Here is a 21,874-nt window from a genome sequence, read left to right on the forward strand (position 1 = left end):
GTTTTATGTTTGAAAGAATGAAAGCAAAAATCTTTTTTAAAAATACCTCAAAAGACATCAAGACAAGTGTCACAAAAAAATCTTTTTGCAAATCAGAGGGACACTTCAATAACTTTGACCAATATAAACAAAATAGAAAATTATAAACCAATATAAACAAAATTGAAAAATCTAATAAATGAAATTTAACTTAAAAAATATAAGCTCAAAAAACCCAAATCTATAATTTTAATATGATTAAATTTTAAATTTCAAAATTCAAAAAATTCAAAATCTATGAATTTTAATACAGATTGTATTCCAAATTCCTCACTAAAATTTCATTCCGAAGAATGAAGAATTTAAGAATTTAAGGATTAAAGAATTTAAGAATTTAAGAGTTTAAGAATTTAAGAATTTAAGAATTTAAGAATTTAAGAATTTAAGAATTTAAGAATTTAAGAATTTAAGAATTTAAGAATTTAAGAATTTAAGAATTTAAGAATTTAAGAATTTAAGAATTTAAGAATTTAAGAATTTAAGAATTTAAGAATTTAAGAATTTAAGAATTTAAGAATTTAAGAATTTAAGAATTTAAGAATTTAAGAATTTAAGAATTTAAGAATTTAAGAATTTAAGAATTTAAGAATTTAAGAATTTAAGAATTTAAGAATTTAAGAATTTAAGAATTTAAGAATTTAAGAATTTAAGAATTTAAGAATTTAAGAATTTAAGAATTTAAGAATTTAAGAATTTAAGAATTTAAGAATTTAAGAATTTAAGAATTTAAGAATTTAAGAATTTAAGAATTTAAGAATTTAAGAATTTAAGAATTTAAGAATTTAAGAATTTAAGAATTTAAGAATTTAAGAATTTAAAAATTTTAAAATTAAGGAATTTAAGAATCTGAGAATTTAAATTTTATTTGAGATTATTTTGATTTCCGGTTTTTTTTGCAAAATTGTTATTAATTTAATAATTTCTAGTTTTAAATTTTGATTTTTTTTTAATTTTGATTTTTTTAATTATGAATTTTTCCTTAAATTTTGAATTTTGGATTTTTCATTTTTTTGGAGTTTTGAATTCAGATTTTCAAAATTTTGAATTTAGAAATTTCGGATTTTTTAAATTACGATTTTAGAAATTCGAAAAATTTTTAATCTGAATTTTAAAATTTTTTATTAAAAAAAACTATTGAAATATAAAAAAAATCGAATTTGAAATTTGAATTCTCAAAACTCATAAGAAATAACATATTCAGAGCCGGATATATTTAGAAATGAGATAAGTGTAGTAATAATTTTATTTAAGAAATTTTCAACCATACATTTCAAAAATAATTTCTACATAATCTTCATCTTAATTTTTCGACGGTTCGTATTAAGAAAATACAAACTAACATTTTCAGAAAAAAAAATAATCTATTCATGAGAAATTGAAATTGCACTCAATGGAAAAAAAAAATCTCGTTATTCTTGATAATAATCTTGATAATTACTTGAAAGTGATTCTATCTTTTTATCTATTTATTTATCAAAATTGCCATCCGCGCGAAATCCGCGCCTGAACAAAATTAGTCAGCAAATCCGCGCCAAATCCGCGCGAAACGCGCCATCCGCGCCATCCGCGCCATCCGCGCCATCCGCGCCATCCGCGCCGTCCGTAACAACCCTGCTTTTTGGGTGTTTTTGAAACCGCCTTGAGTCAGGGGTATTAAAAAACACCCAAAAAGCAAAAACTGCAAATCTGATTTATTGGACCTTTTCAAAAAAAAAAAAACTCCAGATATATGCGTTTATCTTTACAGCTTTCATCGGTCTGATGGCCGAGTGGGCTAAGGCACCAGTCCTTACTGTTGGTGCTGGGTTTGAATCCCGTCGGTTGCAACTTTTTTTTGTGTGTTGCAAAAATTGTACATGCAGTGTGTAATATTAAGTGTTTATTTTGACGAAGGTGATGTGCATGCTTTTGCATGCGATTTTACCATCGGATTTTTTGCTGTGTACGGTAACAGAACATTGAAATACATTTTTACGACTTTTTTTTTTATTCAAAATATTCTTAAATTAAAAATGTCACAAAACTTACTAGACGAAAAATTTCATGTATGAAAATACTGAGAACCGCTGATTCAGAGTATATTTTTAATATATATATTTTTATAATATAAATAAATTTAAAAAAAATATCTCCATGATTATATTTTTTGCCAAGCCTTTTACAGTGAAGTTTCAGTTGTCTTTTGAGCAAAAAAAATAATTATGAGAATTTCATGTTTTGTTTGTAAATTGTCCCCATCATAACCTGCAGCTTTGCTGTAGATACCAACACGGTAAAAAATACACATTTTTTTGAATATTTTATTACCATTTTTGTATGGACAGCTGCCAAAATTGTATGGCGACTTTTATGGATGAACCAATAATGCAAAATGCTTTATTTGAGCAAAGAGAAGCTGCCTAAAAAGTTTCCAAAATATGCAAAACTAAAAAGGCAAAAGGTAACGTTAGGAGGAGGCTATATCAGAAATAAACATAAGGTTTAGTTTATGTTTATTTCTGATATTGCCTGAATCTGGAGTTTTTTTTTGAAAAGGTCCAATAAACCAAATTTCCAGTTTTTGCTTTTTGGGTGTTTTTGAAACCGCCTTGAGTCAGGGGTATTGAAAAACACCCAAAATGCAAAAACTGAAATTTTGGTTTATTGAAACTTTTTAAAAAAAACTCCAGAAATGTACATTAAAACACTAAAAAAAATAATATTATGGAATATTGGACGAGTTTTCCGATAAACTTATTTTCGAGACTGAAAAATCAATTCTATCATATAAAAAATGCCAAAAACCACCAAAACATTTTTTTCAACATTTTTATTTTTAAAACTGCTGTAACTTCACAAGGATTGGAGATAGGACAATGATCAATATTGAGACTTTTATGTAAAATTGTCTGGAGAATGACTCTTGTGCTCGGTTTTTGAAAATTTTTATGTTTAGAGCACTTAAAAAAAACATTTTGTATTTTTTTTTAGGTGAGTTGCTCCATTCTGCATTTTTTGTGAGTCTTTTTGCAACATCTTAGGCTATTTTCACAAAAATTTTGAATGAAAAAAAAAATCGTGGGCTCATCTTCAAATTTGACATTTAAACTTAAAAATCAAAAAATCTCATTAAATTAGAGCAGCATGCTTTCATTGGACTGGCTACGTTTGTGTTAGATTAGATAAGATTAGATTTAATTGGAGTGTTTTTTTTCTTTCAGTGTATTTTTTTCGGAAAGCCCGTCAAATTTCCTATAAATTTGTCTTTGTTCACTATTTGATACGATACAACGGCTTCGAGATGCAGCAATATTTAAATTAAGAAATACAAAAATATTTAAAACACTTATGCCCTTCTCAAATGTAACTGGCTCCATATACATAAACATGGCTTATATATGCCTAGAATAACATGTCTATAAAGTTTCATTGAAGTCGGAGAGGGTCGGGTACAACCGATTCCCTATTTGACATGGAATTGCTCAAACACGGGAACAAGAAAAAAATCGAAAAAAAAATCTGGAAATCTGGATCCCTCAATACTCTTAGACAACCACAAAAAGTCGAATTTACCAAAGGTATGGATTTTTGCTCAGTAGGAGTTGGTAACCTTAGTTTAGGCTGGTACAAATTCTATTTAAAGTTTTCTTCACCCCAAATTATTTTAGGATCTGTAAATTCAACAATTTTAGCAAACAAAAATACAACAACTCTCGCAGTTGCTGTGTTGATTTTTTTGTGATTCAAAAAATTAAAAAAAAGATTACATGCAATAAAAAAGATCTTTTTGTTTTTAAACAAAAAAACAACAGAGATTTTTTTTATTTTTTTTTTATTTTCAGAAGCAAAGTTAAAGATAAAACTTGTTTGCGATTGTCAATAAGTACCACCACAATATTCCAATCTCGATAACCAAAAGCTCAACCACCATGAACAGTATTGTTCACATGTTTCCCACAGGAGAGTAGAAGCGAACACAACGATTTTATCTGATGCCCAACTCTCAACTCAACTCGCAGCCAAGCTCTAAAATGACAATATGTTCCACCACCAACGTTAGTGCTCGTGCAAATACACTTGAAAATCATTCGCCAGAACCAAACGAACCAGAGCGACGACGACGACGACGCGTGACACGGTTTTATCTGGCTGTTTATCTGCGATGGCCCGCAGCTTTATGGCCAAGGCCCCGTCCGCGTGGTTCTCCAGGCAAGCGCTAAAACAACACAACAACAACAACGAAAAAAGTGCTCCACAAATTGTGGGCCCAAGAGCTTCACGAAAGTCTCCCCCGACGAGGGGATTGATTGGATAATGCACATTATCTGTTCACTCTGGGAAAGGAATGTTCAATATTTGTTGTGTAAGAAGCATTTTGATAAAGTCAATAGTTTGGAGTAATGGAAGTTGAGATCTTTTATGTAAATGATTTTTTTGAAAAAAAAAAAAAAAACTTTAAATCTCTTGAGTCAAAGTGCTAACGTTCTGTCTTTTCTCAGATGTTTCAATTCTCAAAATCCCAGCTGATACATCACAAAATCTGTTTCGAATCCGGATTTACTCATTCGCCTTTCCTTCCTCTCTCTCTCTAGTCTGAGTGCGTTGCCGGTCGTGTACCGAAGTTTGGCTTAGTATCCGTACTAAGAGTCAGTCAATTGTGTCATCAACGCAAATAATAAAAGAGCAACCGACCGACCGACCGGCTGGCCCGCCAAGCTCAATGGCAAGTTCAACTCCCACCTAAATAAAAAAAAACCACGCGTAAATATCGCACACAAGAGCGCGAAGAGACGCGCGTGTAGGTGTGTAGATTCGCGAAAGGTAGTAGTGTGAACGGTGCTTGAACTTGAAGTTGTTTTTTTAACGGCAATATAATGCAAAAAAATAATACAGAAAACAAATCTTTTTTTCACGACTTAAAAAGGCAAACCATTGCAAAGTATGTAATAAGCACTGATCATGATTTTGTTGATGCGTAATTAAGGAGGTATTAGACTATGACAAACAAACAATCAATTTCGCACTTTTTGACAGTTTACCTGCATTTGTTTGCTGAAACGTCAGGCTGCATAGGGGAAAGTGGGGCAAGTGTAACAAGCTAAGGAAATGCTCGTTATAACCCATTAAAAACGTTAAAAAATCTGTCGGTTTTTTTTTATAATAATCTTATTTCAGGTCTTGACTAACAAGTTTTAAAAATCCTGTTTTTCAATCTAAAAAAAATGATTTTAAAAATTTTGATTTTCCGTACGTTCTACTCACTAGCAAGACGAATTGATGTTTTCTAAATCTCACCCTAACAGCCCACTATTTTCTAATATTTTCTAACAAACATTTCAAAAGGGCGTAATATTGAATTTTTGGCCCTTTTAAAATGTTAGTCTTGATTTAAAATTTTTGAAAGTATTTTTTTTCGAAAAGATCGGAAAATTTCACGAATGTTTCATATTTTAACATTGTAAATCGGACTATTAGTTGCTGAGATATCGACATTAGAAAATGGTGGGTTGTTTGGGTGGGACTTAAAAAACATCAATTTTCCTGTTTTTAAACACTTGCATGGCAATATCTCAGCAACTAAGGGTCGTATCAACAAAGTTCAAAAAAGCAAAATATAGAGAATTTTCTCAGCTTTCCAAAAATATTTTTTTCAAAAGTGAGCAAACATGTGCACTAATTTTAAAAAATGAAAAACTGCGATTATTTTCAAAAAAGTCACCTAAAAATGGATTTAACTTGAAAACGGTGCACTTTATCAAAATTTCACTTAAGTACTTTTTGATTGCAAATTTGATTTTACATCGAAAAATGAAGTTGAAATTTTTTTACGAGCAATATTTCGATTTTTTGAAAAAATCAGTATTGATTCAAAAATTCATAATTCGGTCAAAGATTTTTTGCACAACTTGGAAATTTCTGAAAGGTTGGCAACTGATGTCCTCTAAAACATACATAAAAAAATAAATAAAAATAGTGTTTTTTTTGCAAATCAAGTTTTAGTGACAAAAAGTTAAATAAAAAATCATCAAATTATTTTCACCGTGTATCATTTTTTTTCAGTGTAGTCCTTATCCATACCTACAACTTTGCCCAAGACACCAAATCGATGAAAAAATTCCTTCAAAAGATACAGATTTTTGAATTATCAAACATCAATTTTGTATGGCCAGCTGCCAAATTTGTATGGAAAATTATATTGAGAATCTAATGATGCAAAATGGCTTTTTTGGGCATACCGAAGGCACCAAAAAAGTTTCAGTCGGATTAAAAAATACAAAAATTAAAATTCTAAAAAAAGACCGATTTCGTGGAGAATTGCTCTGCATCAAACAACATGTTAATTTGCTAACAATTAAACTGTTATAAATTAGATATATCAGATTGGAATGTATTTGAAACGTTTCTTTCATTTTTAGATTAAATAATAATATTTTACTAATCATTTGTTCGGTTTTACGAAAAAAATTATTACTTCGATGATAAATAGTAAAATTTTATAATATCACTATATTTTGTATGGAGAATTTTTTAAACAATTGTTTATCAGTTTTAAGTACTTTTATGTATTTATTTCCCAATAAAATATGTTTTTGCAGAATTTTTTTTCCATACTAAAAAAACATACGGTACAATTGCCCCATCTGGACAAGATTTTTAAAAAGCTCTCTACAAAAATAACCAAAAGTTAAATCATACTTTATAATAGGTGCAAGTCATTGTTAGGGACACTACTGATCTAGGAAAAATAGCATTTGGATAAAATGAGCCCTAAGCCTTATTTTGTACCTTCCAAATATTATAAGAAAACAAAGGTTTTGAAAAAAAAAACTTCATTAACTCTAGTGCCCCGTGGCGTTTACGTCGTTTTGGCGGTTATGTGGTAGTAGAAACAGCTAATTGCAATTGCAATTCCTCATACTGGAAATAATCAAAATTGTAAAAAATACGACCGTACGAGCGATTGTTCCTCTTGACCCATATGGTCGTCTTGCCCCACCTTCCCCTACATTTAGCTTTGTTTGCGAGTCAAACACGAAAAAGTACGATTTTTTTTTGTTTGTTTGTCAAAGTCTAATACCTCCTTAATTTTAAAACATCCTTTAGAAAAACAAAAATCGGCAATTTTCACTTTAGCAATTCTCGGAAATGGATTTTATTTGTATTTTTTTATTTGGCTCAAACTTAGTTATGGCCTTTCCAATGACCAAAGAAGCTATTTTGTGTCATTGGTTCACCCATACAAGTCTCCATACAATTTGGGCAGTTGTCCGAACAAAAATAATACGTAAATATTCGAAAATCTGTAACTTTTGAAGAAATTGTCTGATCAATTTGGTGTCTTCAGAAAAGTTGTAGGTATTGATAAGGATTTTTTTGACGATTAAATTAACTTTTTTTTTACAAAAATCAATTTCCCAAAAAAAAACAAAAAATTGTGACCATGAGTAAAAATGTCCAAATATATGTTTTTTTAAAAAGTTCTGAAAATTTGCTATGAAATTGTGTAAGACAGCGGTTCTCAACCTTTTTCGACCAATTCCCCCCTTGGATTATTTTCTAGATCATCATGCCCCTTCATTATCAAATCACAAAAATCATAATTTTGACTGCAATTTATGTAGCAATATAAAAATTTTCATTACAAAATATTTTTCTACTCTTGCTTAAAAAAAAACCAATTCTCAGCGATTTGTTCTAACAATTTTTCATAAGCTGCTCATGGTCAATGAAATGCAAATGTCTAAAGAAAAATTTAAACGACCAACAAATCTTAGAGACAAATCTCTTACAAAAAACATCATGATTGTATAACCGAAAAAAACAGAACTCGAGGAAATTATAGATTTATAAAAAAAAAAAATATGCACTGCTCTTGTTTGAAAGAATGTCAATGAATTCTGTATCACAGACATTTAGTACAGCTATTTTTTGAAACCTGGAACAAACATATTTAGAACTCTTCATGTTTCAAACAATAGGAAAATTCTGAGAAATTGATTTCTTCGAAAAAACATTCAAAATTTTTAAGTTTTTTTCTCGTTATATTTTAGAAATTCACATATTTCACAAGAAATTTAAAAATAATTATAAGCATTAAACTTTGATAAAAGTGCCCTACAAATTTATTAGTTTTTAGCAAAAACGTTCAAAACATAGAATTTTTATTGCATCCTCGAAAATCAAAAATCCAGAAATTTAAAAAGTAAAAATTCTTAAATATATATTTGTAATCCTTTAGAAAAAATTAAACAAATAAATTTTTAATTATAAAGTTCTACACCTCAAATTCTTAAAACTTTTATTACGATCCTTGTAACGATGCAAAAATTCCCTACAAATTAAATAATTCATGGAGCGTAACACGGCCTTCGACTCATCCCCCTTCTCCTTCAACTGCGTTACGTAATATAAAAACGCTCCCTTCAATGCTTTAATTTTGAAATTATGGAAAACCTCAAATGTCAGATTCTTAAATTCTCAACTTTAACTCTCAAATTTTAAATTCGTAAATTATATAATTCTAAAATTTTAAAATTCAAAAAAATTCAAAATGCGAAAATTTGCGAATTTTTTTCATAGTTTTTGGTGGTTCTCATAAAAAAAAAATGTGATTCGATTATCCGAAGATAAATTTTGACTTATTTGTTTTTTTTATTTATTTTTGAATTTAATTTTTTTTCAATTTTAAATTCTTTTATGTTTAAAATTTTTCAACTTGGTTTTTTGTGATTTTGAATTTAAATATTCAAACTACAAATTTTTTATTAAGTTTTTTTTTTGAGTATTTGAATATTTGTATTTTGGAATTTTAAAACTTCTGAATAATTTTTTTTTCGTTTTTTTATTATGAAATTTTAGAAATTTTTAAGTTCTTGATTTTTTTAATTCGTACACGCTTAAAATTTTTTACCGAGTTTGATAAAATTTACCGCATTTTCTGCTGATAACTGCTGAACAATTCGGTAAACCGAAAATTACCGAATTCGGTAAAAACTTACCGAAATTTGGTAATGATGTTAATTATTGTTCATCGTAAAACCGAAATCCAGTATAATTTTGTTCATTTTGACAGATGCTTTACCGATCTAAACCGATTTTTCAACTACCGAATTCGGTAAAAAAAAAAAAAGTATGTTTATAATTTTTCGGAATTTTGTATATTTCTTACGGCTTTTTGAAAACTCACTCGAGGTTTGCTTTTTTTAATTTCAGATTTTTATATATTTTTTTTTATTTTAAGAAGTTTAATGTTTTTTATTTTGAATTTAAAATTTATTATTATTTTTCAATATTTATGCCAGAAAATTAACCTTTTCCGACTTTTTAATATTCGGCAACTCAAGATTCTGCGTTTTAAGATTCGGCCTTAATTTTAAGTTTCAAATTAGCAAATCCAAATTTAATAGATTTTTTTTCACCAAAAACAAATTGCAAACAAGCACCGCACTTTAAAAAGGCAAACCTCGCTTTTTGGTTTATTTTCTTCTCAGCTGCGTACTGCTTAAGAAAAATCATTTCGTGACCCTTTTCTTGACCGTTTCTTGAGCGTTTAATGGAGTTTTGATTAATAATTGTCAATTAAAAAATTTAAAATATGTTTTAAAAAAAGTGAGTTACCAAGTAATTTATTGGGTTTACTGCTAAGTTTCGAATGACACAAATTTGCAAAAATATTCATAGTTCAGAATTTTCAAACAATGATTTCTTCAGGCAATATTTAAAAAAGCTTATAGCGCAGATTAGCTGATGAAATAGTCCACTTTTTCGTGCTTTCCCCCGCCTTTCGGACCAACCCAGCCAACCCGCATCGGATTGTGATTGATTGCTTTGATGATGATGATGATGATGCGCCCATCCCAGTCACCCATGGAATATGGGCCTGCTGCCTCCAACCAACTCTGTTTTGAGCAATACTGCCTACTGCGGTGAAAAAGCGCTATGTTTTGACACATTCTGTCAATAAAATGAAATTAACCAACCGTGTAAAAGGTACGTCCCTTCCAGTTGTTTTTTACTCCTAGAAATTTGTTATTTACCTGTTCCAGCTGGTTCTGACGTTGTACTGAATGGGTTATCTCTGCCTCGATTGCAAGAATTTTCCTGTCACGCAATAACTTTTTTTTTCACACACTTTGGAGAGGCTTATCTTTCACAGCCTTGGTTGGGGCTCACTTTTCGCACCTTTTTCTCACCTCTTCCTCAACCCTTTTTTTTCCACAGAAAAATCTGTCGTCATTCACGGCGCGACTCGATCTTCTTCTTCTGCTGCTTCACAGGTAGCACCGAACTCTTATTTTAATATTTTTCTCTCTTATTGCAGCATGTTTCACAAGCGCTTTTATCACGTAATTTCCCAGCAGATTTTCCGGGAGGCTGCGTTTTTCCCCAAAATTTGCACTCTCCAAAATGAAAAACAAAAAACCACCCACCACAGAGAGAGGAAAACTGTGCTCAACCAGACACACGACGCGACACGGAAGAAAAGAGGGGACCGCCCGACGATAGACAGACAGTGGATGGATGGACACAGTGTGGACGACGCGGAACGGCAGACAGGACCTGCTACGCGAAGAATCCGATGCTGAAAACTGACTGAAATTTTGTGCGAAGAATCGCCTGCTGGCCCAGCTCACGAGACGATGAAAATGCACGAGGGATGACGTTTGTGACGTACCGCGTGTGGCTGCGGCTGAACAACACGCAGAACGTGATTTACTCATTGGCAAAACTATTAAAAGAGTCGAGAAATTAAAAGTGAGAGTGTGTACGCTAACCAGAGAGAAGGGAAATACTCTTTGCGCATGTCGAACTGTTAAATTTACATTTTAGAACTAAACGGGAATTATCTCTACAGCTACATCAGATGTTTGCCTTGAGAATAATAATTGAAACCATGTGCGCACAATAATTAAACGGGAATTGTCTCGTCAGCAGCATCCGATTGCTTACCTTGAGAATAAAACTATAACCTTTAAACACACTATGCAAATGGTCGCAACGCTTGCTTAGAGTGTATCCTATTCCTTATACCTTCCCATAAACCGTCCAACTTCAAGCGAAACTTACTTGAGGATACCGTGAAGATTTTCCCTTAATACTCTGAAAAAAGTGGAGCAATAACACTTCCCGTCTTCCAAATCCCTTTCCTTGTCCCTGGTGCGCGGTGGAGATGGGAGCGGCCGGCAATGGACGGCTGTCATGGTGGTGAGAATCTGGCTCAGGTGGAATTGGTTCTATTCCCAATTATCAATCCTAGGCAACTAGGGCTTAGACAATCATCACAACACATGGCGAAATTCAGTCTGCAATCCGCTAAAATCACCGTCTCCTAGCGAAGCGAAGCGAAGCACTCATTATTTTAGAATAAGGCTTTCAAGTTGATTAATTGGTTTGTTTGCATAAGAAATTATGCTATTTAAGAAGAGGATTTCAGAACTTTAAAGAAACAAAAAAAAATATTCTAAGAATTGTAGAATTTGAGATTATAAGAGTTGTGGTATTCTATAGAATCTAAAATTTCAAAAACAAAAAACTTTAATTCTTGTTTTTATTTTCTTTATCTCAAAAGCATAAAAAAATAGAAAAATTTTAAAATCTTGAAATTTATACTTACAGATTTTATTTCAATTTTATAAAATTTTATTTTTTTTACAATTTTTTTTATTAAAATTTAAAAAAAAAATATATTTATTAAACTATTGAGATAACATTTTTAAGAACAAGAACTAGAACAAGATTTTTTTGAAATTTGAAATGAAATTTTAGATTTTTTTCATTCTAGAATTTTAGAATTTGAAAATTAAATCACATATATCGATAAAACTACCGAAAATAATGTAGTTTTTTCCACTCATTAGTTTTGAAGTGAGTCCATCTCTGCTGCACGCTGCTCGAACCATTTCAAACCTGTTGTGTCAAAAATAATCCAAACATCTAAATTTCCGAAACTAAGCCATAACTGTCGTATGGGCATATTTAGAACGGGTTTTTTTTTAATTTCTGGAGTTTTTTTTCTTTTAAAAGGTATAAGCAACATAAAAAAATCAAAGTTTTGTTTATTGGAGTTTTTTTTAAAAAAAAGCTTCAGATTTTTATTTAGAATTTTGTGTGTTTATTTTTGTTGCATTTATTTAACGTTTTTGAATTTTTAGCTGGTAGGAAAAAATCATAAATTCTATAATTATTGTTCTTTACTATTCTAATTCAAAGGTCGATTCGCTTGACAATTTTAGCATTATTCCTCTTCTATTTTTAAAATCATAAGTTCAGAAATTACAGAATAAAAAAATGGAAGTACTAAAAACCCGAGTTAAGGATTGCACTCAAACCCCGATGCTTTGACACCAACCAACGAACTGGGTTACTTTTTCATTTGACAGTACAACAGTGTAAATCTGGAGCTTTTTTTAAAAAGGTCCTATAAACCAAATTTTCATTTTTTTGCTTTTTGGGTGTTTTTAGAACCGACTTGAGTCAGGGGTATTCAAAAACACCCAAAAAGCAAAAAATGAAAATTTGGTTTTTAGGAACTTTTCAAAAAAAAAAACTCCAGAAATGTAGATTTTTTATGGTTAGAAATAAAGATGGATGCATGGATGGATTTATGGTTAGAAATATAGAGAAGATGGAAAATATGAGTAAAAACGAATAAAACTAATTTTATTTAACATAATTATTGTGACCCGCTGCCACGCAAGTGAGTGTTTTAACACGGCAAGGAAAATCTCTCCCAAACTTTCAAAAGAACATCAATCAGTAAACATGTTTCTTTTGAATTTTACTGTTAACACAAAGTTAGCACCGCTTTAATTTCTTTAACTCTTTTAGCTCACAAACATAGTTCATCTACGAAAAGTGACAGATATCATTTGGTCGAGTGACGTCTCAGAATAATGAGTTGCTTCACCATATCAAAATTGAGTTCATTTGTGCCTACTCAAATTTGCGTGACATTTCTTTCAATTTATTTTGATGTGTGTACAAAATGCAGTGTAACCACAGCTGAACCAGTTAAAATTTTCTTGAATTTTAGCTAACTCCTCTCCAGCGTGTAAACCGAATTTTGACAGCCGGCTTTTAAATTTGTTGTTATTTATAATCTTGCGTCGTGTGGTGCCGCCAAATCCAGTTGAAAAAATTCCGGCTCTTCAATGGACCATTCCAACAGCTCCCCGCCGACCCACACGGTCTCCTTCCCGGACAAGATCGTCGCGTTCGAGCTGTCCAGCTACGAGTGGTCCCAGAACCTGCTGTGCGTGGCCCTGCCCGACAAGCTGATGCTCGGGTTGATACGCTTTCCGGAGGAAACCGATTCCGAATGCCTCGAGTGGAACCAGCTGAAGGAGGTGCACCACGAAACACGGTGTCACGCGGTCGCGTTCGCTCCGGAGACTTCGCTGGCGGTTCTGCCCAAGGTGGTGACGCTTTGTACGGCCGGGGCGGATTTCAACCTGCGCATCTTCAACAGTGACCTGGAGGACAACAATACGGTGCAGCTGCTGCAGGGTCACCGGAGCTACGTGAACCAGGTCAGCTGGGACCACGACGGGGAGTATTTGGCGTCGTGCGGCGATGACCACATGTGCATCATGTGGAAGAGGAGGGAAGATTACGGGAAGGGGGCGACGTTCTTTTTTGGGTCGGCGGTCGTGTCCGCCAAGTGGCATCCGGACGAGTCGGGGAAGGTGCTGATTGCGGAAAAGTCGGGGATTGTGCATTTGTACAATGTTGACTCGAAGCTGGCGATTTTGTCCGTGGAGTCTAGTAAGAACCCGTTGAATTACGCGGATTGGGCGCTGAACAACTCGGCGTTTGTGGTGGCCCTGGCGGGGGGTGAGCTCGTATTTTGGGATCTGAAGAAGCCGAGTCGTCCGGTGGAGAACAAGCGGATCCACGAGGATTGTGGCCACATTGTCAAGTTTTCGCCGCACACGGAGTCGATTGTGGCCAGCGTGGGCAGGCCGAGGACGACGTTGAAGGTGATTCACGCCAAGAACCAGATTCCCCAGATTGAGGCCAAGCTGTCACTGTACGGTGGGCTGTGCTGGCACTACCAGCTGCCGTACGTGGTGGCCGGGCAGGACCGGAAGCTGTGCTTCTGGAAGATTGCTGCGTGATGGGAGTTTGGATTTGGTTAATAAAGTTTGTGTTCGTTTGAAATTAAATAACTGTTTTAATCACTAGATTCCTTCAACTTATTTTTAACATACTGCAAAATCTGGTTCACCCCGTCCTTTCCGGCAATCCCACCCAAGTAACTCAACGCCAACGTCCAACCTCCGTCGCAGCTCTTCAAACTGACCGCCGCGCTCAGCACCGGTTCCGTCCGGCAGCGCTTGCTCGGCGTGCCCTGCTCCGAGGCCGGTTCTCCATTGCTTTCGACAGTGGCCACTCGCTTCGCTTCCCGCCGTTTCCTGCGCTGGTGGGACCACGTGTTGTCCTGGGCCACGAGCTTCCAGAGCGATTCCGAGTCGGACTCCCCTTCCGAGGGTTGGAGTTGAAGTGCGAGGGGCGTCAGTGCGGAGAGTAGATGGGATTTGGCCTCGGCCAGGGTTGGCGCTTGAGTTGAGGTGAGAATTTTACCCTGAAGAGGTTTGGCAGGGGATTTCTTGTTGGTATTGGTTGATTGCTGAGTTGCGTCCGGGACTTTGTACAAGAGAGCTTCGCTGGAGAAGCTCCACGCGACTCCCCATCGAGTTGTGTTGCCCTGGCAGAACCGGGTCGTCGTAAAATTGCTCACTCCACGACCTTTCAATATCCGTAAAATCTGATCGTAATTTCGTTTGTGTCCCAACATCGAACTGTAAACGGTTATTCGCTCTTTCAACTCCAAACTTTCGTCGATGATCTTTTCCACAAATCGCAACTCGCCTCCCTCCGTCCGCAATTCGTCCATACTCCCGGTACTAACAGCAGACGGTTCCGGCCGGTGCCCCGTCCGATTCTCCACCTCATGATCCTGCTCGTAAAACGGCGGATTGCACATGCAAAAGTCAAACCGCTCCCCAACCCCATCTCCCTCCAAAAACCCCCTTATCACAGTCTCCTCCCCCTCCTTCTGCTCCACCACCCGAACGTCCCCCGTCAACCCGTTCCGCTCTACATTCCCCCGCGCACTCTCCACACTATCCCGCACCTTCTCCAGCCCGACCATCTTCCACCTGGTCCGATTCCGCGCCACCCCCAGCAGCGGATAAATACACGACGCCCCGCAGCCAATGTCCAACCCCCGCAGTTCCGCTCGATTCCTGCGCCAACCCAGCGCCTCCTCGACGTCCTCCAGCCAAAGAATGTAGTTCAAGCGCAGCGGCAACGTCGGCACCAGCTTCCCCGCCGGCAGTTCCACCTCCAGCCCAAAGTCACGCCGCAGCAGAACCCGCGTCAGCAGCTGCAGCGCCTCCCGGTTCTTAAAGTCCAGCTTGACGCGACCGTTTAGATCCTGCGGGAAGTTGAACTTTAATCTTCCACGAAAGATTACGGATTAAAATTATAACTTACCACCGTGGTGACCCCGCGTAACTCCGGGAACTGCTTGACCAGCGCGTTAAAGTCCGGCTTCTGGCGGTAGATGTTGCGCGGGTGCATAAACTTGGACATGGACATTGTGCTTGAGCGATCTGGGACCGGAACTGTACCATGAAGCTATAAACGTTTTCCAGCCTTTTAAATTTTCAAAACAAAACGCGCGCGCGGTGAATCAAAACAAAAACACAGAGCGCACATGGCTAGCGTAACGTTTGGAAAGGACCAATTTGAAAAAAAACTGTTTTTGAGAGTACACTCAAAGTCAAAATTATTGTTCTTTTTTTTCAAATTCGCCGTCACCTATCGTCACCCTTTAAAAGAGTGGAAAGTTTTCTTTTGAAGAATTATTGACCGTTTTGTCCACAGTCTCGAAAAAATGGTCAATAATTCTACAAAAGAAAACTTTCCACTCTTTTTTAAGTTCCCCACAGTAGTTCCCACTTAGTAGTCTAAAGTAGTCTATAATATGTATCTGTCAAGATATTAAAAATAAAATATAAACTGGAATTAAAAATTTGAAAATTTTCTTGTTAGGTTGATTACCGCTTAGTATACCGCTTAACAATTGGGTCTTAAAATTAAGCTTATTTTTCTGAGTACAAAGATTCTTTGTACGACCGCAAAGGATTTGAAATGAATTTTTACTTCAATTGGGTACTAAAGCCCTATGCCAATTTTTATGTACAACGGTAAAAAACACGATTAAAAACCATTTCTGATCACTTTTTTTCATTTTAATGCAAAATTTTTTTTTTTTACTAGACAACATTTTTTCGATGGATCAACTATGGTCCCCTTGGAACGACCTGTCAAGTAGGAGCTTTTCTGTCAAGAAGGACCGCGAGGTTAATTTTTCAAAATTGATTTAAAAATCCATTTTAAGCTCTTTATGGTCGTACAAAGGGTCATTGTACTCAGAAAAATAAGCTTTATCGCTGTGAACAATAATATCAGCAATCTAAGCTTCATTTTAGGACCCAATTTTCAAAAGATAACTTCGCAGCCCTTCTTGACAGAAAAGGTCCTACACTTGGTCAGAAATGGGTTTTAATCGTGCTGACAAAAAATATTTTAAATCACTGTTTAAAAAATATTTTATTTAATTTTTATTTTTTGTTTTTTTAATCCGGCTGAAACTGTTATGGTGCTTTGGGTATGCCCAAAGAAGCCATAGCAGCATCATAAGTTTGTCCATATAATTTTCCATACAAATTTGGCAGCTGTCCATACAAAAATGATGTATGGAAAATCTGTATCTTTTAAAGGTATTTTTTGATTGATTTGGTGTCTTCAGCAAAGTTGTAGGTATGGATAAGGACTACACTGAAAAAAAACACGGTAATTTTTTTGGTGATTTCTTATTTCACATTTTGTTACTAAAACTTTATTTGCAAAAAAACACTAATTTAATTTTTTTTATGTTTTTTGAAACATCAAATGTCAACTTTTCAGAAATTTCCAGGTTGTGCAAAAAATCTTTGAACGAGTTATGAATTTTTGAATCACTACAGATTTTTTCAAAAAATCGAAATATTGCTCGCAACAATTTTTCAACTTCATTTTTCGATGTAAAATCAAATTTGAAATCAAAAAGTACTTCACTGAAATTTTGATAAAGTGCACCGTTTTCAAGTTATAGCCATTTTTAGGTAACTTTTTTGAAAATAGTCGCAGTTTTTCATTTTTTTAAATTAGTGCACATGTTTGCCCACTTTTACGACCTTTAGTTGCGGAGATATTGCAAAGATTTAAAAACAGGAAAATTGATGTTTTCTAAGTCTCACCCAAACAACCCACCATTTTATAATGTCGATATCTCAGCAACTAATGGTCCGATTTACAATATTAAAATATTTGAAACATTCGTGAAATTTTACGATCTATTCGAAAACAATATTTAAAAAAAATCAAATCAAAACTTACATTTCAAAAGGGCCAAACATTTAATATTACGGTCATATCAACAAAATTAAAAAAAAAGCAAGGTATAGAGAATTTTCTCAGCTTTTCAAAAATATTTTTTTCAAAAGTGGGCAAGCATGCGCACTAAGTTAAAAAATAAAAAAACTGAGATTTTTTTCAAAAAAGTTACCTAAAAATGGCTTGAAAATGGCTATAACCTGAAAACGATGCACTTTATCAAAATTTCACTAAAGTACTTTATGATTTCAAATTTGATTTTACATCGAAAAATGAAGTTGAAAAATTTTTGCGACTAATATTTCAATTTTTTTTTAAATCGATGATTCAAAAATTCATAACTCAGGCAAAAGTTTTTTGCACTACCTGGAAATAACTGGAAAGTTTACATTTCTGGAGTTTTTTTTTTTTTGAAAAGGTTCAATAAACCAAATTTTCAGATTTTGCGTTTTGGGTGTTTTTTAATAGCCCTGACTCAAGGCGGTTTCAAAAACACCCAAAAAGCAAAAACTGGAAATTTGGTTTATTGAACCTTTCGAAAAAAAACTCCAGATTTGATGTCCCCTAAATCATATAAAAAAAATGTGTTTTTTTGCAAATCAAGTTTTAGTGACAAACACCCTTACCAAAAATCATGATTTTTTGAGTTCCAAATCCCACTTTTCATACGAATTTTTCAGTTCAACCCATATAACCATTTTTATGGTTGTAGTACCTGAACTCAAAAATTCGTATGAAAAGTGGGATTTGGAACTCAAAAAATCATGATTTTTGGTAAGGGTGAATAGTTCGACGGTAACATTTCAAAAGGCATCATGTACATTTTGACTCTTTCTGGGTTATTGTATATTCTGAAAGTACTTCTAATAAGCTACCTCTCCACCAAAAATGAGCAAAAGTTACTTCAGTAAAGGCTGTTTAATCATGATTTTAAATAAAGTAACATAAACAAAATCTCTGCCACCAGCAGTCCCTGTTTATATAGCCCTGTCAACCTGTCAAACAAAAGGCTACATAAACCTCGTGATGAAAAAAAAAGCAACATGAAAAAGCGCCATGTACATTCGGCGAAGAAAAACGAATCATAACAAAGCGCCCCCCTCAGTGACAGCAGGGTGATATCGACGTTGATGATTTCAAAAGAAGTTATGTTTGTTTTTCTCAAATAAAATTACGGAAATAATGTTTTATTGAATATGGATGATCAAGTATCAACAAAAGCAACGTTTTTCATCGTTTGTTATCATTAGAACATCTTATTTTGCTTTTATATAAAAATGGTAATTGATAATGGATGCTCAACATTCAAATGCGTTTTTCTCAAAACGCATGGTTTGTACATGATGCTTTTTGAAATGTTGGCATCGAGTTATTTTAAATAAAAATAACCATTTTTTTACCGTGTATCATTTTTTTCAGTGTAGTCCTTATCCATACCTACAACTTTGCCGAAGACACCAAATCGATCAACAAATTCTTTCAAAAGATACCTACATATTTTTGAATTTTCATTTACATCATTTTTTGTATATGGACAGCTGTCAAATTTGATATGGACAAACTAATGATGCAAAATGGCTTCTTTGGGCATACCGAAGGTGGTTTAAAAAATATTTAAAAAAAATCGAATGACCGAAATTTGAGAGAATTGCTCAGTTCATTATTCATTTTGATATGCCTAAATAAACGTGTAACTTAAACTGCTTCGCTTTTTTCAGTAATTGTGTCCGAACGTGTATCTGTCAACTTTTGAAATTTTTCATCATCGATCGCTGTTTTTCGGCAAAGTTGCACAAATCTTGTGAAATTAGTTTGGAATTCCCCGGAACATTACCGTCGTAATCCGCAATTCGGTTGCGTTTTTGGTCACGTCCCATCGCTAGCAATCCACCATGACTGCATTCGAGGGTTGGTTTGTCGTATTAACTGCTAAAATTTCAATCTAAAAATTTTGTTGTTTTTCTTAGAGTTCGGCGTAATGCCGGAAATCGGCCAGGCGATCGACGAGATGGAGTGGATGCTGCCGACGGACGTCCAAGCGGAGGCAATCCCGCTGATTCTGGGCGGTGGCGACGTGCTGATGGCGGCGGAAACGGGCAGTGGCAAGACGGGTGCGTTCTGCCTGCCGATTCTGCAGATCGTGTGGGAAACGCTGCGGGACATCAAGGAGGGAAAGGCGGGCAAGCCGGTGGGGCACAAGGCGAAGCCGTGGACGTTGAGCTTCACCGATCGGGGGAACGCGATGGCGGTGACCCCGGACGGGTTGCGCTGTCAGTCGCGGGAGTTTAAGGAGTGGCACGGGTGTCGTGGGACGACGGGGATTAGGGGAGGGAAGGGAAAGTACTATTACGAGGCGACCGTTACGGATGAGGGTCTGTGCCGGGTTGGGTGGTCGACGGAGATTGCGGCGCTGGATTTGGGCACGGATCGGTTTGGGTTTGGGTTTGGCGGGACGGGGAAGAAGTCGAACTGCAAGCAGTTTGATAATTACGGGGAGGCGTTTGGGAAGTGCGACGTGATTGGATGCTGTTTGGATTTGGACCGGGGGGAGGTCAGTTTCACGAAGAACGGGGTGTCGCTTGGGGTGGCGTTCCGGATCGATGGCAACATTAAGGGAGGGAGCTTTTTCCCGGCGGTCGTGCTGAAGAACGCGGAGATGTCGTTCAATTTCGGGGAGACGGATTTCAAGTATCCGGTTCCGGAAGGGTTTGTGGCCGTTTGCAAGGTGGCGCATGACAACTTGGCGGTCAATCCGAACACTGGGGGCGAGGCGTCGACGCAGGATTTGAAGCCGAAGCCGAATGCACCGCAGGCGTTGGTTATTGAGCCTTCGCGAGAGTTGGCCGAGCAGACTTTCAATCAGATTCAGAAGTTCAAGAAGCATTTGAAGGATCCGGATGTTCGGGAGCTGTTGCTGATTGGTGGCGTCAATATTAAGGATCAGATGGAGGTTCTTCAACGGGGCGTGGACATCATCGTGGCGACTCCGGGAAGGTTGGAGGATTTGATTAGCAACGGTTACGTGTTGCTGACCAACTGTAAATTCTTCGTTCTGGACGAAGCCGACGGATTGCTGAAGCAAGGCTACACCGAACTGATCGAGCGTCTGCACAAGCAAATCCCGAAAATTACCGCCGACGGCCGTCGGCTCCAGATGGTCGTTTGCAGTGCCACGTTACACTCGTTCGAGGTGAAGAAACTCGCCGAACGACTGATGCACTTCCCGACCTGGGTCGATCTGAAGGGAGAAGACGCCGTTCCGGAGACGGTCCATCACGTGGTTTGCATGGTCGACCCGCAGAAAGACGCCTCGTGGCAAGCAATGCGCGCACACGTTACAACCGACGGCGTCCACGCCAAGGACAATGTCCGCCCCGGGTCCAACACCGCCGAAACCCTGTCCGAAGCGATCAAAATGCTCAAAGGCGAGTACACGCTGCGTGCCATCAACGAGCACCAGATGGACCGCGCCATCATCTTCTGCCGCACCAAGCTGGACTGCGACAATCTGGAACGCTACCTGCGCCAGGTCGGCGGCCAAAAGTACTCGTGCGTGTGCCTCCACGGCGACCGCAAGCCCCAGGAACGCAAAGCCAACCTGGAAAAGTTCAAGGCCAAACAGGTCAAGTTCCTGATCTGCACTGACGTGGCCGCCCGCGGACTCGACGTCACCGGGCTGCCCTTCATCATCAACGTAACGCTGCCGGACGAAAAGAGCAACTACGTTCACCGGATTGGCCGCGTCGGACGTGCCGAACGCATGGGTCTCGCCATCTCGCTGGTCGCAACCGTCCCCGAAAAGGTCTGGTACCACGGCCAATGGTGCTCCTCCCGAGGCAAAAACTGCTGGAACACCCAACTTACCGACGTCAAAGGCTGCTGCATGTGGTACGACGAAAAGATGTACCTCGCGGAGATCGAGGACCACCTTAACGTTACTATCCAGCAGGTCGACAAAGACCTCAAAGTCCCGATGAACGACTTTGACGGCAAGGTCACGTACGGCGAGAAGCGACTCAACACCGGAACCGGCTACAAAGACCACGTCGAACAACTCACGCCGGTCGTAAAGGAACTTGCCCGACTCGAGCGCGAAGCCCAAGTCCTCTACAACAAGCGATTCCTGGTGGCGCAGTAAAGTCTCATCAAATAAAACATTTCGACGGTAACATTTCAAAAGACATCATGTACATTTTGACACTTTCTGGGTTATTGTATATTCTGAAAGTACTTCTAATAAGCTACCTCTCCACCAAAAATGAGCAAAAGTTACTTAAGTAAAGTCTGTTTAATCATAATTTTAAATAAAGTAACATAAACAAAATCTCTGCCATCAGCAGTCCCTGTTTATATAGCCCTGTCAACCTGTCAAACAAAAGGCTACATAAACCTCGTGACGAAAAAAAAGCAA

The 21,874-nt window shown here is 36.4% G+C and overlaps 4 protein-coding genes across 4 annotated transcripts in view; 2 read left to right on the plus strand and 2 right to left on the minus strand.

The window, feature by feature from the left end:
* The window catches only part of LOC120420319 (MAP kinase-activated protein kinase 2), a 36,630-nt gene extending 25,997 nt beyond the window's left edge, over nt 1–10,633 (minus strand). Inside the window, exon 1 of the mRNA XM_039583310.2 lies at nt 10,056–10,633. The gene's annotated coding sequence lies outside the window, so the exon portion shown is untranslated. The remainder of the gene's footprint in view (nt 1–10,055) is intronic.
* A 2,430-nt stretch (nt 10,634–13,063) lies between these two features.
* LOC120420337 (nucleoporin Nup37) lies at nt 13,064–14,135 on the plus strand. The gene has a single exon (XM_039583332.2). The coding sequence runs from the start codon at nt 13,170–13,172 to the stop codon at nt 14,133–14,135; it is 966 nt and encodes a 321-aa protein (XP_039439266.1). The 5' UTR covers nt 13,064–13,169.
* On the minus strand, nt 14,130–15,802 carry LOC120420336 (U6 small nuclear RNA (adenine-(43)-N(6))-methyltransferase). The gene is made up of 2 exons (XM_039583331.2): nt 15,517–15,802; nt 14,130–15,457 (listed from the first exon to the last, which is right to left on the minus strand). Exons 1-2 carry the CDS (start codon nt 15,619–15,621, stop codon nt 14,192–14,194), a joined length of 1,371 nt encoding a protein of 456 aa, XP_039439265.1. The 5' UTR covers nt 15,622–15,802; the 3' UTR covers nt 14,130–14,191.
* Nucleotides 15,803–19,209: 3,407 nt separating this feature from the next.
* Nucleotides 19,210–21,644, plus strand: LOC120420329 (ATP-dependent RNA helicase Ddx1-like). The gene is made up of 2 exons (XM_039583324.2): nt 19,210–19,371; nt 19,431–21,644. Exons 1-2 carry the CDS (start codon nt 19,356–19,358, stop codon nt 21,599–21,601), a joined length of 2,187 nt encoding a protein of 728 aa, XP_039439258.1. The 5' UTR covers nt 19,210–19,355; the 3' UTR covers nt 21,602–21,644.
* The last annotated feature ends 230 nt before the right edge of the window (nt 21,645–21,874 follow it).

The sequence above is a fragment of the Culex pipiens genome, chromosome 2, assembly GCF_016801865.2.
Source record: "Culex pipiens pallens isolate TS chromosome 2, TS_CPP_V2, whole genome shotgun sequence".
NCBI lineage: Eukaryota > Metazoa > Arthropoda > Insecta > Diptera > Culicidae > Culex > Culex pipiens.

Excerpts from the sequence above, each read along its gene's own strand:
- LOC120420337 (XM_039583332.2), top strand. The coding sequence starts at position 13,170 with ATGGACCATTCCAACAGCTCCCCGCCGACCCACACGGTCTCCTTCCCG.
- LOC120420336 (XM_039583331.2), bottom strand. The coding sequence starts at position 15,621 with ATGTCCATGTCCAAGTTTATGCACCCGCGCAACATCTACCGCCAGAAG. Across the intron at positions 15,458-15,516 it reads TACGCGGGGTCACCACGGTG|GATCTAAACGGTCGCGTCAA; the intron begins GTAAGTTATAAT and ends AACTTCCCGCAG.